At 38.3% G+C, this 17,224-nt stretch overlaps 1 protein-coding gene across 2 annotated transcripts in view; it reads left to right on the plus strand.

Moving 5' to 3' along the window:
* The first annotated feature begins 5,622 nt into the window (after positions 1 to 5,622).
* The window catches only part of fign (fidgetin), a 41,368-nt gene continuing 29,766 nt past the window's right edge, over positions 5,623 to 17,224 (plus strand). The window contains exons 1-2 of one of the 2 annotated variants that reach the window (XM_015370515.1): positions 5,623 to 5,766; positions 6,587 to 6,621. In XM_015370515.1, the coding sequence (XP_015226001.1) occupies positions 6,597 to 6,621 (25 nt within the window). In that variant the 5' untranslated portion in view covers positions 5,623 to 5,766; positions 6,587 to 6,596. The remainder of the gene's footprint in view (positions 5,767 to 6,586; positions 6,622 to 17,224) is intronic. The other variant, XM_015370516.1, reaches the window with a different exon arrangement.

Here is a 17,224-nt window from a genome sequence, read left to right on the forward strand (position 1 = left end):
TGCACATGCTTAACTCTGTGTGGACCTACTCAGAGTTGACTAAACTAACTTACAGCAGTAGTTCTGAAACTGATAACTCAGAGTGTCCAACCTTAAGCTAAATCAATGTAAGTTTGTTAAACCTGCTTTTTGAAACGGGCCTCTAATATTTCCGTTAAAACACAAGAGTAGGTTTAAAGGTTTCAGTAAAATTAAATGTGTTGAATGGAAGGAAACGGTAAGAGGAACAGGGTGGAACCTTTGTACACTGTGTCAGGCACAAGCAGGCAAGCAAGGACATCTAGATGGTTCACTGACATGAAGGCTTTTAAGAAGAGATACATCCATCCATCTTCTCCTGCTTAGTCCTGTCAGGGTTACAGTGGGGCTGGTGCCTATCTATGGGCGAGAGGCAGGGTATATCCTGGACAGGTCGCTGGTCTGTACAGAGAAACACAAAGACACACAACCATGCACACACAGACTCAAACCTAAGGTCAATTTTACAGAAGTGAATTAACCAAAAGCCATGTTTTTGGACTGTGGGAGGAAGCGTGAGTACCCGTAGAGAACCTATGCATGCACAGGGAGAAAACAGAAACTCCATGCAGAAATACCCTGGGCCAGGAATAGAACGCAGAACCTTCTTGCTGCAAGGCAACAGTGCTACCCACTGTTTCACCATGCAGCCCAAAGAAGAGAGCATCAGGTATATTTAGGGAGGATTGCAGGTGCATCTAACTATCTCAAATTAGCAGCGGCAGATGTTGCTGCTTAGGTAATAAGGGGAGAAGAGCTGGGCAGCCAGAAGCAGAGCAGGCATTTGGGCACAATCAAAACAAACTCCCAAAACACAGCAGAACAAACTGGGTCAGGCACATGCCCAGCATTCGAGTATGTATGCAATAAAGAGTAGATATATTACAGGAATTAGACTAACATACACAGAAATTAAACCAACACTCAAAGCACATGCAAAGGAAAATGCTACAAGTAGCAAGAACAACTGCAAGTTAAGAAATGCTGCAAACTAGCTTTGCATAGGAGAAGTGCTCCACACCACTAGGAGCACCACTTGGGACCATTATGACAAATAACTCAGGATCAAGAAGCTGAACATGGTAGCCCGTTTGAAAATAGCATTACCAATGGTGCTAAACTCATAAAAGCTTGAGTGAAAACTTAATTCCTAGTTCTCAGTTTTATGACGTCTCTTAACTTTTACTTGATACATTATTTTTTGATAGGTCCCATATACTTAATATAGATTCACCATTTTTGCATAGTATGATAGAAGAGACAAATCAATAAGCAACTTCAGATGTATTCTACACAAAATCATATAAGGTAGTACTTTTCCCCAAATTATCAGGGGATCTTTGTTATTTTAAATTAGTAACACATAATACATTTACTAATAACTAATATACATGATATAGATGTAAAAATATACTTGGTTAATGTATTTTAACCCCAAATGTCGTTTTTGTAGGGCTTTAGCTACAATAAACATTTAAAAGCATTAGTATAATCTGTTCTATAAATTATTGTTTTTTTTTTATACCTTATTTACTTCATACATATCTGGAGCTCTTCAGGCAATAACGTTTTATGCCTGTGACTCAACTAAAACAAGTGTGCATCTGAGCTCAAAGATCTTTATTCCTGATGAGAAATCATTGACTCTGATGGCCCATAGATGCAATATAAGACCTCAGCAAATTATATTGTTTACACCATCACTCTATGAAAAGTCCCCAAATCGAATTTGATTAACTTGTGTAATGACAGAGAATATAAACACAGACACAAGATGAAATAGCATTATAGGTTTGAGGGCCGGGGCAAGAACTCAACATGTTGTTATTTGTTATGAAACATGATGCAGGTGTAGCTGCTGTGATTACGCTGAGGATCAGTCAATACCTTGACACACCACTGATCAGGGGAATAAAAACGGTTTGGTAAAGATGCATGCTCCACTGCCTGCTCTGCTGCCTGCTGATGGTTTCTCCGGAGTCAGTGCTTCAATAGACAGCAACGCTACTGAAGTGATCCCACATAAAATAGAATTCAGTAGGCAGAGGTTAAAAAAATGGAAAAGCAACTCACATGCCTTGTAGGCCCCTAGCTTCTTTCCGGGGGAAATTAACAGTTTTGCTGGCTGAGCAACAGGAAAAAGGATATCATCAATTGTTTTCATTCTGTCCTCATTCTTTCATAGGCCTAAATTTAAATCATGTTAATTTCTTTGCCAAATTCCAAAAGTGTGAAATGTAGTTCTTAATTTACAATAAAAAACAAAAGACAATGTAAAATATCTTATTTCTTCTTAAGATTTTGGCATGTGTCAAAAATTGTAGTGTGATAGACATAAACTGTGCTCCCTGTGGCCATGTGTGTACAAGCTTCTGCACGATGTGTGTATTGACATGCTGTAGCAAGAGTTCAGGGAGGCAGCTGAGCAAAATAATTTAGAATGTCCTGCCTGCTGACACAAGGACAAAGGCACAGACTGAACATGCCTATATGAGGAAGGAGACAATGGACGTGGCTACACCTGGAAATGCACTGCTGTTGTTTTCACTGTGACCTTCACAGCACACAGAAATTTTCACAGGCAGTTCCTCTACAAGCTTGGATGCCCGCTTTTGCTTGAGTCATATGAGTGTATGAATTATCTGATGAATGTTGGCATCTCCTTTTACCCCGCAGCAGAATCAGTTCTACCACTCTGTCTCCTTGCCATATAGCTTATTAATATCACATACTTGAAAATACTGCTTGTTTTGATGTGTTCAAAGTGTTATTTCCAGGTGCAGCTCCGTGACTGCTCCCTGTCCTGCCTTATGATTTCTCCAAAGAGTTGGGCCAGCTGGAATTAGCATGTTGAAGCCAAGGGAGCGCTGAAGGCTAATTCAATGAATCTTTTTCCAGGACCTTGGGTACAGAGATGAGAGGAATAATGCAACATTTGCTGTCAAACGTGGCATAAGGTGTCAATGGTATTTTTGGTGTCCCAAGTGAAATATAGAGAACAGCAGTGTCTTTCAAGGTATTTAGTGAAATAAAAAAATGCAATAAGCATATAAAGCAAAGATGTTTATTAAACTTAATGAAACCCAAATTATACTTTCTCTGAATCTGGGTTAGTATTTTGTCTAAACACTTAATTTATTGGCTGGATTTATGGATTTTTTCTGGAAGTCGCTACTCTTGTCAATCAATGTTTCTGTATCTTGTGTGTCTGATTCCGTCTCCAGACATGGTTTTAGAGCCCACTGGCCAGCATGTTTTAGGGGTTTCCCTTGTGTGCAACTGACTTACATAATTGGGTGATTAACAGGCTTTTGCAGCACAGTGGGTCCCTTAGAACCTGGGGTTGAGGACCACCATTTGAATATTGCTTATTTCATTTCCACTTACAAGCACTCTCAAGCTGGCTAACACTGCCTTTTTTTGGACATAATGAAAGAAATGTGTCGATGTCACACATGTAGCTATGAGATTTTTCAGCAATGAAACCCACAATAACTGAAACTTGCTCCAAGAGGCAGGATTTGTAACTGTCCATTTTTTGCTTTGTGGAAACCCCTATCTTCATAACTGGCTATAAAGAGATGTGTTTGCATGTTAAACATTGAAGGACTTGCATCTCCCATGCACAAACAAAAAACAACAATGGAGGACTTTAGGGTTGTGTCTGTGTTTTAGAAACCTTTTAATTTATGGTGGAGTTTACAATGACACATTTCTTTTTTCTACGGTGTTTGTTTTACCTGCCTAATTGTTGCACAAACAGCTCTTTTCATGATATTAATAAAAGTCTGTATTTGTTTTTGTAAATATTGATTACAATGAAATTTGATTTCTGGACATAACTCATCACACTTAGGGAGCAGTGAGGAGCGATCCAGTCCCCAGGCAGCGGTCTGGGGCTAATGGCCTTGCACAATGATGCAAAGAGGCCATCTCTGGGGTTCAGACAATGTTCAAACTTTTGTTCTATCCAGTATGTCACCACCTTTTCTAGATCCTAAATTTATAATTATCACCCTGTCTTTTTTATTCCCTGTACCATCTTTACATTTGCAGTGTTACCATGCCCCTCGCCACCATGGCAAAAGTATTACAAACCTTATATTACAAGTTCTTCTCTGGCCAGTTTCCTTTTTACACTTAAACGTTCCTGGGAAGATACCCATTTTTGGCTCTGCATAAATGACGCCTTAGATTCTGGGCTAAAATATATAAAACATTGTAGTTCCACTTAAGAACACAATGTATTCACACATTTCTCAGCAGGGAGCATCACCTCTTCATCCATGGAATGCACATAAGTAAAATTATGAGAACAGTGGTACTAGTTGTATTATATACAACTAGTTGTATTATATGTTCAGTTTTACACCCACCCACACACACACATACATATATATCAATATAAAACCGGGCTACTCAGTGGTGCAGTGAATAGCACTGCTGACTTGCAGCAAGAAGGGTTCTGGATTATTTCTGCATGGAGTTTGCATGTTCTCCCAGAGCATGCGTGGGTTCTCTCCGGGTACTCCGGCTTCCTCCCACAGTCCAAAAACATGACTATTAGGTTAACTGGCTTCTCTAAAGTCCCCTTAGGTGTGAGTGTGTGCGTGAATGGTTGTTTGACCTGTTTGTCTCTGTGTTGCCCTGCGATGGACTGGCGACCTGGGTGTTCCCCGCCTCTCGCCTGTAGACAGCTGGAGATAGGCACCAGCACAACCCGCGACCCCACTTGGGATTAAGCGTGTATGAGAATGGATGGATGTATATATATATATATATATATGTAAGGTACTTGAACCAATATTTTTATATTCAACATTTTATGTTCAACTGCCTAAATGCCTGTAGTCATGATGGGAAGTTGAAGATGTTGGCTGAAAGAAGAATGAACGTCTTTTAATGTATGCAAAACTTTACCTCCTTTCATACTATGTATAGCCTAATTGTTTTCAGTTGGGGGAGAGGACTGTGTTTTCATGGGAGAACATACCAAAGCACTTAAACAAAGGAAACAGGATAATAGTTTAGTTCATCGTTTAATTATTTAAATTGCGCCACTGAGACAGTGAGGCAGTTGTGGTTCTGGAGCTGCAGGCTGCAGACCCCCGATCTAGCAAATCAAAATTAGGATCCATTCTTAATATCAGTATATGAAAAAGTGCAAAAGCTTCTCTTTGGAAAAAAAATGTTAAAATAAATCAGTAAGGTAAATGGTTTCTGTGCCAGCACATGTTATCTTAACAAACTGATTTAGTATTGTGTCTTAAGTGAAAAGGTCAGGACACAGTCTTGATTCTGTTTAAGGACATTAGAGATGAACTTTTTTGTTATTCTCCTCTTAAAGTGGTTTTTAAGGTTTTGATCATATAAATTTGGAAAGAAAATCCAAAGAAATTCAAGTTGAAAAACACACTTAGCTCAATATTCACCGATTTTCTTCCCTGAAACACAGACTATTAGACACATTTAACTGTTGCTCATTGGGGGTGAATAGCTTTGAATTTGGCTCTAACCGGACAGAACATGCGCAGTGACGCGGCGAGCTGCCTTCAGTCAGTGGAGCAGCTGTCCAGGGTTTGGAATTCCAACATGGCAGAGGCTGTGGTCAGTCTTCCCCCCACTAACTTGGAATGGTTTCAAACCGCGAGAAGCCACGCTTGATCGCGGCGAGCCCCGCATTCCTCCCTGCGTTCCGCGGATCGATGGTCGCGTAAAGCCGTGACGCTGCGCTGTCACCTCACACAGGTGAGTCCCGCTCCGTCTAACAGTGATGCGAACAAATTCTATAGAAAGAGAAACTGAGCAGGAAGGCTGAGACACGGGAGGCGAGCATCACAAGGCTGCAGCGCTGTCCGTCTGCGGACGCGCATCTTGCGCGCTTTAAGCGCTATATAAAATGATTTGCTTTAAAACGCAATATCGTTGATGTTGGAGTTAATCCGACTTTGTGTGTGTGTCTTTTTTTAATTAATTAATTTATTTTTTTAACGCGGCACAGTTTCAGGGCTACATCCCAAATAAATAACTTTCTTGCATCGGGAAGTTTTTGCATGTCAGGCTGAATAAAAGCGGCCAGTTGAGCTGCAGGCAGGAGGTTAATAGAAAGATGGGCTGTCATTGCGCTCTTAGTGGGACAACTGCTGGCAAGTAATCTATTTTAAACGTAAAGGGAGGAGGGGGGCTTCACGCTGCTTTAGCCTCTTCCTCTTAATGGGCGGCTGGAAGAATGTGTGTTTTATGTCATCTCCAGTCCCTCACATGCTTCCTATTCTATAGTTTCTACTCAGCGCAAGAAGTGACAGCCCCTGCAATCTATCCTCCGTCCACGGGAATGCTTTATTTTTCCCCCCTGAAATCATTCTTTTTTCATTTCTTTTCTTTTTTTTTTTAAACCTTACTCTTAATTATTAAGCACTAAGGAAAAGAACAACGGAGCCTTTTTTAAGTTGTGAAATCTGATAGCTGAAGGAAAAAAAAGTGGCTGTATTGAGAAGCAACCTTTGGAATTCCACCTCGTGAAAATTCCGATTCTGCTGTTTTTTCCCCCCTCTCCTTTTGTTTTTAGGCTTGAAGACATGATCACTAGCAGCAGTATTTATGGTAGGCCTTTGTTCAATTTGCAATTATCTTCATTGATATAAATTTATATATATATTTTTTGTTTGTCATATTTTTGAAAAAAACATTTTCATTGCAGTATTTATATTGTCTTTTTGTGTGCATGGTTCATCCTAAGTTTCTTTAATGCAGCCTCAATATGATTAAAGATATAAGAGGATATTGATTAGACGTGTTATTGATTTCAGACAAATAGCATTAGTTATCTGCTTTTTAGTTGACAGAAGCACTTTACCTTTCTTTAAGTTCCATGTAACTTTTTAAGTCGCCATGCATGTGCTACTCTAAAAGAAAATGCATTCATAGGACCTTATACATTTTTATCTAAGAAGACAAAAATATTTTCATGTTTGTTTTTCTATTGTGTATTTTAGGCATAAATATATTGTTTGGCTTAGTTTCAGTTATTATTGTATAGCAGTTAAAATACCTATACTAATTTACTAACAATTTGAATCCTTAAAGTATTGAACTCTAACCTTTAAACTTGTAAATTAAAGTACAATCTTAATGTTAAAAATCCACAGTTAACGGGGAGAATTGTAACAGTTCATTTGGTTAATATGCAGAGAAGAAAGATGACAGTAATTAAATATGTCATTAAAGTCCCATGTTGGTTGATATTTAAATGTCAAATAGGGAAAGACTTTTTTTCAGTTCTCCTTCCAACATGAGTTGACACAAAATAAGATCTGCTCACATATATTGTGCTAAATGTCAGAAGTAGTTCTCATTCTTTGTTCCAGTGGTAATCATTTGTGACAAGCCAGTAAATTGACACATAGTCAGATGGTGTGTGTGCGTCTGTGATAGGCTTGGAGGTGGGGGGGTAACAAGTTGTGTAAATTCTCTCCCCCTGCAAACGTTCTGTCCTGAGTGAACCTGTTCTCCACCTACCAGTTACGAACAACTCACTTAATTGTGTTCTTGCAGTTCATTTGCATGTTTCGCTCTGAGAGGAAATTAAACATCGCCATCAGTGAGCTGAAGTGTGTTTCACTCCTCTTCAAAAAAAAAAAAAAATGCATTCCAGCATCCGTAACTCATTAGTTTAAAAAAAAATACATAACCACCACATTTATTATGTGTAAGTGTTTTTGTTGTAATTTGTTTTTTTGTAAAGTGGGTAAAATGTGCTGCTTGTATTTTGATTGTTTTGTCATTTTTGTGTTTCCCAATGTATGTGTGATGTGTAGTTGTGTTAAATGATTTTTTTGGTAACTTAACTCAGTATACAGGATCTTAAACAGGATAAACATAATTTCTGTGAGATTCAATATATTACCCTCTCTCACCCTGTATGCTGCAGATTTACTATTTTATTTTTTCATCACATGGATTAAATGACAAGATACAAAAATGGTAATGTGAGCATTTAAACTTTCCATTTACCCATTAGATCTTTATAAAATTTTTCCTGAAAAGAAAATCCTTTTATTAGATATATCTGCATGTTAGAATAAATCTGGTTTTTCTCCTACTTCTCAGTATTTGACCTCTAATAATTAAGAAATGCCTGAGCATGCGTTTCAGAGTTTAATGTCCTGAAGGGTTCCACGCCTGAGCTCCTGCAGAGCATTAGGTGATTCTAGCAGGTCCTTACTTAACCCCAGACACTTCGGATGTGCATAAAAAGAACGCTGGCAGCGCTGTTTATTTCTGATAGGATAACATTTGCGATTACAATTCCAGCTTCAGCTTGACCTAAATATGAAAGAAAAAAATCGGCAAATACTGACCCGCCACAATAATTTTTTTTGTCACCCTTTTTGCTGTTAATTTTTTTTTAGAAGTGACTGGTAATAGTAATATGTGAAATATATTTGTATTAGCTTTAGTTAAAGTTAAGGGAACTTTTGCTGAAAGAAATCAAATTGTTTTCAGTTATATTATCAGACTGTAAAAACATGTATAAATGCTAAATTAAATTCTTAAAGGTTTACTTTTTACCATATTACTTTATTTATTTATACACCAGAATTATTCCAGTAATCAATCTTTTGCCTATTATTTCTAAATGCACCAGAAGGCACAAATAATATTCAGGAAAGTGCATCCTAAAGAAATCTTCAACTTTATAACGTAATATGGTCTTTACAAGCAATTTACCTTCTCTAAGTGTTCCGCCTATAATCTGAAGTGTGCAGCACCACACATTCAACACAAAATGAAGAGAAACATGTATACAACAGACCTGACAACTCAACAATGGCAAATAAAAGAACACTGCCATAGGTGTCTAGAGAAGCTTTGTAAATTGATGAAATGTTTATCTTTACACATTGATCTATCGAGCTGTGACAAAAAGAAATCCCTTGTAAGGGACTCACTATATTAAACCTGATCAGATCGGGGTTGTCAGCTTTATGGAAACATATTAAGCGGTGTCATTGCTGTTTTTTAATGATTAAAAAAAGAAGAGTGTCCGCAGAAGTCAGACTTCGGCATAAAAAAGAGAAAAAAGAAAAACTCCAGTCTTTCCACGTTTCCCCTCCCTCCTCTCTCTTTGTCTATGTCTCCCCTTTTCTTGTTTCCCCATCTCTGTCGTTTCCCTCATGGCAGCCTGCTATGTTATCTTTGTGCGTTTTCTCTCTACACTGACAATTCTCGCAGTGATTTAAGTTGGACGGCGTTAGAAGGTGGAGGCAGCTGTCTGTTGCTATACTGAGGGACGTGTTTGCTCTACTGCAAAGATGAAGGACCATGGATCCTTGACATCCTCCCTTTTCCTTCCCCTCCTCCTCCTCCTCCTCCTACCATCTCATTTAGACACAGTGACTGTCTGCTCAGACTTGTTTTTTTTTCTTTCCTCTGAGTGACAGCATATGGCGTAGATGTTTTTTTTTTTTAATTCATGGGCCTACATTTGACTGCTTGTAGCTACCAGCTTATCGTGCAATTCATTTCTCCTACTAGAAAGATGAAAAAAACACACAAATAAATTCTAATTGATTTTAAAGCAAAACATTTTGCAAGTTGAGGAGTAAATCACCAAGCAGAACTTTATATAGGCCCAAAAAACAAAACAAAACAAAAAAGATCACTTTTACGTTATTCCTAACTTGGCTCTTTTGCATGTTAAAAAAACTTTCCATTCTAATGTCTGCTAAATCCGAACACGTCATTCCTCTTATAAAATACTGATTAGGTGTTAAACTGAACCAAGCAGCATATCCAAATAACTGTTGTGTTTGCCAAAATGCATTAAACGCGTCTTTGTTTTTCCAAGTATTGATCTCTGAACTTCTCCTCAGTGAGGCATATTATTTAGAAATGAATATGACTTTTTTTATTTGAGTTATTTTATGATCCTTAGTATGGTCCTATACTTGCCGTTCGCTAGTTGTTGTTTTTTTTTGCAAGTAAAAGGTGAAAATCTCTCTCCTTATTTTTTTATAGAGTTTTGTATAAATTTTTTATTCAGATGGGAATGAGGTTGCATGAGGTCCTCATGCTGTGATAAATATGTTTGAAAATATTAAAATATCACAGTATAAACACAAAAATGACATGACATGATCCACTTTTATTTATCAAAAAAAGAAAACATAGCGATGTAAAGATTATATAGTGTTTATTATAGTTTTAATACTCTTGTCTGAACCACATGTTTACACTTTTCATATAAACGTCGTAAGTAAAATAGCATCTAAAATTACCAAAAGTTTTTAAGTGCACCGATATTACGTGTTATATTTCCAAACAGTAGGAGCTTTTCATCCATGTTAGCACCAGTATAAAGCAGCTGGTTATTTTGTAGGGAGTTTTGTGTGAATGCGGCCGCATCAGGCAGGCATCAAGATGAGTTATTGTTCAACAATTTTGTGGTTTTAGCACATTTTATTTGCAGTTTGCATAACTTGCATATTTTATTTTTTATTTCGTAGAGAAACATAATGCTTATATTATCACTAGGATTTCCAAGTTTGCCATACAGCAGCAGCATAAGCGCATTTTTTCTCTTGCCAGCTGACCTGCAGTGCACAGCAGAATGGGTGGGACACTCAGTGTTGCGTTTTGGGCATCTTATAAAAAATGACTTGATTGAATTTGTCTGCTTGAGACATTTAAAACCTTTGTCTATATTGACCCCAGAAACCTTCCCATGCCTAGTATGTCATATTATTTGAATTCAAAAACATCATGCTTACTTTACTTTTTTACCTTTTTGTTTCCTAAGCTAGTTCAAATGTGGTCAGTAATTCTTTGCTTTGTTTAAAAGAAATTAATTCACACATTGTATCCTATATTTTCTTAAACAAAACATCCTCAAAGAGTTCAGGGTTCCCTGAATAACTGATTATAACACCAACATTGCCAGTATGTGTGTTATACAGGCAGGGCTACTTAATTCAGGCCATTGGTTGGGGTATTATTTACTCAAAGTGCTGCATTTGTTACCTCCAACTCCTTATTCTTCCCCGCTTTCCAACACGGTGAAACACAGGCTTTGTTTCATCTCCCTCACAAGAGGTGTCTGCACTCATAAGAAGACGAGGCAGCTCAGAGCCTGTTGGGGATTGGCTAGAATAGACAATCCCCAGGTGCACCAAACTAGGTTTAGCACTAAGGCTTTTAATCTGGACTTGTAGGAGATTCATGTGCATTCATAGATTCGCCTCTGTAATTATCATACCCCCTGTGGCAGCCAAAGAGACGTTTGTCTAAATCACTGATGTCCTCATTACACTATTTACATTTTAATTAGTGATGCAAAGTCCTGTTTTGTTGTTTGTTTTTAGTCAAGCATCCAAAAGTCTTTATTTAGTTTAGAAGTGGCATTTAAATGTATAGCCAACTCATAATTAAAACTGATCATTTTAGGAATTTCTTAATTTGCAAAAGTAGCCCTTTTGACATTTAAACAGTTTTATAATCTGCGATTCTACTTTCTAGCATACTGAATCATTCTTATGTTGTTGCATGTGCATGGCCTTAATGCAGGGCTTTCGACAGCACTGGATGTCAGCATGAGCATGTTTTTTTCCTTCATAAAAATAAATACTTGTCCGAATCCATTCCTAAACCTATGATTTCCTTCCTTAAACAGATACATGCTTTTATTCTCAGGGTCTGAGGACCTAACACTCAGAGAGTATGATTAACAAATTCTACAATTTAGCGACTTTTGAAAATAGCTCCCACTTTGGGCTCTCATTGTCTGCCTGAGTACTGTTGCTTATCTCTGAATAACCTTGTTGAGGAGAGGCCACTGTTTCTGTCCTTCTTTCAAGGTGCTTCTCGCTTTTTTGTAAAAACTGCTGGGCAGATTCACATTATGAAAAAAAATAAATGACAAGCCTTTCATAGGAGGACTGGCGAAAAAGATGATTTATTTCTTTTGAATAATCTTGCAACCAAATACTACATGTTATAGAGAGAAAAAGTGAAAAGTTTCATCATTCTATATGTAAAAGTTATTACAGAAAACTTAGAACGCAAAATTTCTAACCTAAACTGGCAGCTTTAATTTATCTTGGGTTTAAACAGAAGGGTAACATTATTTATATGTAAGAAAGTAACACTATTACATTAATCCCGTTTGCCAAAACCAGTTTTATTTTTTTGCTGTCTGTCTGTTAGCTTGTTGATTATATTTTTAAAACAGAGTCACCTAAATAAGGTTTGTAATTTTTTTTTCTTTTAACCCTGACTGCCTGAATGACCAAAATTTGCTCCCAACTGCCAAATCTCTCTGCTTTGTGATAAGGAAAAATAAGCACAGTGGCCTTTGTTAAGCCAGCTGACCTGCAGTGTACAGCAACAGGTATTAGGTTGCTGGAGGGGAAACTATTGAAGCTAAGCTTGTAAAACGGTATGAAAGAATCATACCATCCCCATTGTTTTGAGCATACCAGATCTTTTGTGTAGATTGGAAATTAATCAAATCAAAATAGCTCCTTTAAAATATGAAGACAATTAACAGAATCTGTTTCTGACATTTTCAACATCCTGACAGGGGCTATAACTCACTTTGAGTATACTATTTGCACATAAAACCAAATCACTTTGCAGTTCTAGAAGCAGTTTAATTACACTTTTATAATTCATGTATTAAAATACATGCTTGGATTAACTTTGAAATCAACATTCAACAGCATGCTTTTGAATACAGAAGCTCATCCTTTGAGTCTTTCTTGTTCTCCCTTTTTTAGCCCCCTCCGTTGCTAATTGTCTCAAATATCAATTTGGGACAATTAGCTGAAACGATGATCACATGAGATATGAGTGATCAGTGTTTTTCGCAAAGTTCGTAGTGATTCATTCATCCTCTGTGGTGTTGGGTGGTTGACAGGTTGGCCCCATGCCAGGCGTGAGCAGAGGGAGCCTGGAGTGCCAGCGACGAGAGGGGACGGGTTGGGGTTTGCCTGATGGTGTAGAGAGGAGGGGGACGAGGATGCCTGGAGGGAAGGGAAGCAAGGAGAGAGGGATTTGTGCATGTATGTAGGTGTGTGTGTTTGTGTGTGCCGTCATGGAGGTCTAAGGTGACAGGCTATGGCGAGGCAGCTGGTGTCTACAGTGGCATGGTGACATGACCACACCAGTCTGTGCTGAAGAAAGGCATGGAGCTTATACATTTATGGAAAAAAAAGGAGAGAAACGTTTGTTGCTTTTTGTTCGTATAAAATCCACGCATTAATTAGTTTTAGAAATTAATAAGTACCAGTTAGAATTTCTCTTTCAGTAAAACTTTGACATGTTTTTACAAATATTATATTTCTCTTCTATATTTAAAAGGTGATATAGTTTTTTGTTTTTTTTCAGCCATTCTGATATGATCTCACTAAATGTTTACCGTAACATAAACGTCACTATGTAAGGCAGGAGTTGCAGTAGAGCATGGTTTTATTATTAAAATAAAACGCAAAAGTAATTTATATTCATTACTGTCTTCAATGTCATATATTACCAACAAGCACTGTTAATATAGCTAGCACTACCAAACCACTGGTCTATTTATTCCCTATATCTTGCTACGTTTTTGTTGTCCCTATCCTTAGTGCTATTGCTGTGGTTACATCATCACAAATGACCTGCAGTGAAGAGTAAATAAACCGGAATTTATTTTAAAGACTATTGCTTTGTTCATAACATTTTTCAGCAGCAAAAAAAGCACCTGCTGCTTCATTTTTGATGCTTGTACACATTAAGGTCAGATGCGCCTCAAGAGTATCTTTGATGCCCCTATGGCATCCATTAAAGTGTGTCCAGATGCGTCTGATTCTTCTGCTGCTCCTGTGTTCAATGGCAGAAAGCGGCTTTGCTATATTTGCTGTTATAAGGGGGTAAAAATTAGTTTGAATATATTTGTATGCAAGAAAGTCCACCTTAAAACATCGACTGTGCAGTCAGTTCCTCAAGATTTTGATCCTGCCTTAAAATATTATTTCGCTGTTGGGATCGTGCAGACCCCCACATAGCAATATGCGCAGTCACTGGGAAACCTCAGTGGCACCTGTCTCAGCCCGGGTCGCCTTTTGCGGGTTTTCCAGTACTGTTCAGGGCGACTGGAAGTAGATGTTAACGTTTTTTAGGTATGTGCTACAAACTGCAAACACCAGAATAATAAAAGCAAATATGGTTTCCACATTTCAAATTAATTTAGGCATTAATAAAATATTTCAGAGGAATGATCATAGCGCTCTGCATCAACAGTGTAGCTTCTCTGATTGGTTGATGTGGCGCAAAAAAAAAAAAAATTTCCTGCTCCAGAATCTGCTGCGTGTGAAGAGCATCACGCCCGTCAGATGCTCAGAAGCTTATGAGGCTCTGCTTCAGATGCGTCAAGATGCACTGCTCCCGCTGCTCGAATAGTGCTGCTGGACCTTTTGATGCGCCCTGATGCATGTCAACCGTTGACTGCATGTAAAGCGGCTGCTTTTGCTGCCCCAGGCGCGTTAGTTGTGAATGTAGCATAAGGCTCTTCTGCTATAACTTTTTAATTTCCGCTATAATACTGATATTGCAGCTTTAAGTGGTAACAGATTCTGAAACTCAGCTGAAACATTATTAGCACAAGGTTTGATCGAGCGATATTACCCAAACAGAGAACAGCAGTTAACAACATAAGGTATGAGAACAACTGAGTCATGTATTACTTACCAGTGGGTTACAAAAGCTTCAAACAGAAATGGAAAGAAGCAAATAAATTATGTCAACTTGTTTTTACCTGAGATTTTAGGTCCAGGCCTGTATACTTTGATACTAATATTTCCATTACCAGTAATGGATCAGGGATGTTTTCTAAACACTTCAGGTGTCAAAGTTGTCAAAGTCTGCCAGCGTCTCTAAATCTAGATTAAAAAGGATAACAATTTGTTATCCTTTCCTCAATTTTTCTGTTGTCTTCTTAAAGTCTTGCTCTATCTCACACCCTGAATAATCCTGATAGTGCTCAGAAACCTAAAGGACAGTGCTTACATTGATCATTTGTGTAAACAGATTGGATTAAGATTAAATTTTTTAGATTTCAACCGGTACAGCACATCTCCATATGCTGTAGTTTTGAGTGTATTTGAATAATGTCTGAAAGTGTCTTTTTCATAGTCTTACTTAAAGCCCACATCATATTAAGTTAATTCAAATCAGAAAAGAAATGGGGCAAAAGATGAGAAATGAACAGTTATCACTGGGCATCATGATAATTTGTTATCAGAAGATTGCCTCAAAGTGTTGTGTTGACTTATCATAGCTGTTGTAAGGCGATGGGAAGCTAAGATGGAAATATTAAACTGAAGTTTATGCTGAAAAGAGTAAACATAGTTTAAATTCCTCCTATCTTAAAATAAACCCATTTGTCCTGTTGACCGGCCCTGCTTGTTGTTTTCTCCTAATGTTCTCTTTATTCAGAGGAAAATGTACAGTAAAACATCATTCTTGGCACTATTAGCTCTTCTCTTATGGTTCAAACCAGCAGTTCTATAAAGTGAAGTATAAAAGTAGACTCATTTACTTGGAGGGTTATATTTGTGCAGCCCAAACCCTGACTGCATCGCCTCTCCACATCTTTAAATGGATCCCATGAGTTTTCAGCTCTGTTGTTTCCATTATTCATTTCAAAATTTCCACGTTGCACGAAGAGGCTAGAGGGTTGAAAAATAATTTTTCTGTCTGGAAAAAAAAGAAAAAAATTGATGTAAAGCAAAGTCACTGGTTTATGCAAAGTGTGCTGTGCCTTGGGAGAATGTGAGCTGTTGCGCCGTAGGAGGAGGGAGCGCTGCTCGAAAAAAAGGGGATGGACTGTGTGCATGTGTGTCTGCATGCTGCTGTCAGTCTGTCAGTTAGGCCTAATGCGGCTCCCTAGAGGTACCTGGGGGAGACCCATCTAGCACCCAGTAAGCTCTCGCTGGCGGGCGAGTGGTGACAACGGGTTCCCAGTGAGAGGGGAAGTGTCATAGCATGTATGTAAACTAGTGACAGATGACTGAAGACATGTGGCCTGTAGACACTGGGCCTGAAAGTAAAACAGTTTCTCCTCTTCGGCGTTCTTTTCCATCCTCCCACTTGAGACTTCAGCGAGTGGGCATCTGGCTCCAACAACGGTACATGTACAGTGACAAGACAAAGACGTGAATAAAAAAAGGATGCAAATCATTTGGCATCAAAAGACATATGCTGTGTGCAAAAGGTTTGGCTCGCCTTTGAAAGACTGCATAAGAAGGAGTGAGGAGTTTTTGGTGTGCTGTGCTTCAGGCAGCTTTTCTAGGCCACAGGTCATGTAGGTCAGTGTTACACTCCCTGCAGCCTCACTTCAACCCTCGGTCTGTAAATAGAACATGCAACGTCACCCAGCCAGGAGGGAGGTAGATTCCAGACTTCAGCGGCCACAGGCTACACATGTGGAATCTGCCTGTGTAGTTGACCCCGAGTGTTTGAAACTCAGAGTGCTCCCAGTAGGGTATTGTTTCTTCATGCATACCCAAATGAACAAGGCTGCATGAATTGCCTTGTACAAAGTGGACCAGTATCCTTTCTGTTTGCTGTTCACAATTCATCAAGGGAGCTTTCACTACCCAGAGGCGGATATATTTAACAGTTTATTTAACAGCAAGCACCTAACTCTTAACAAAGGCAAAAACCTAACAAATAAACAGAGGAGTAAATGCTTTTTTTTGCCTCATTTCTGCCAGTAGGCCGTTTGCCCACTTTCATTTGTAAGCATTCAGTGTTTCACAGGGAAAGCTGCCAAATGCAAGACAGACACAAGAAGGTTGCAGTGAGGAACATATTTGAGCCATGCAAAGAGACATCATGAAGCATTAGGAATTTGACGATGCATGTTGCTGATGAGATGATACATGAATTTTCTGAAACTAGAAATCTCTTCTGCTTTTGGCTGTCTGGCTGAGTTAATTAATAACTGTGCTTAGAGAAGTTTGTTCCTTGTTAGGAATTAAACTTGATCTGGTTAATTAAACTTGATCTGGTTTTATTCAGCTTTTTGATTTTTAACACTGTGGCATTTTGAAAATTATAAATACTCTTTAAAATAATCAGTGGAAAAAAAAGAAAAAAAAACTTTAACAGCATTCCAAAATCAAATATTTCTAATTGTTAATTTGATTGTTTCTGTTGGTGATTTGAT

Source organism: Cyprinodon variegatus, unplaced genomic scaffold (genome assembly GCF_000732505.1).
Source record: "Cyprinodon variegatus isolate N-32 unplaced genomic scaffold, C_variegatus-1.0 Scaffold46, whole genome shotgun sequence".
In the NCBI taxonomy this organism is placed as follows: Eukaryota; Metazoa; Chordata; class Actinopteri; order Cyprinodontiformes; family Cyprinodontidae; genus Cyprinodon; species Cyprinodon variegatus.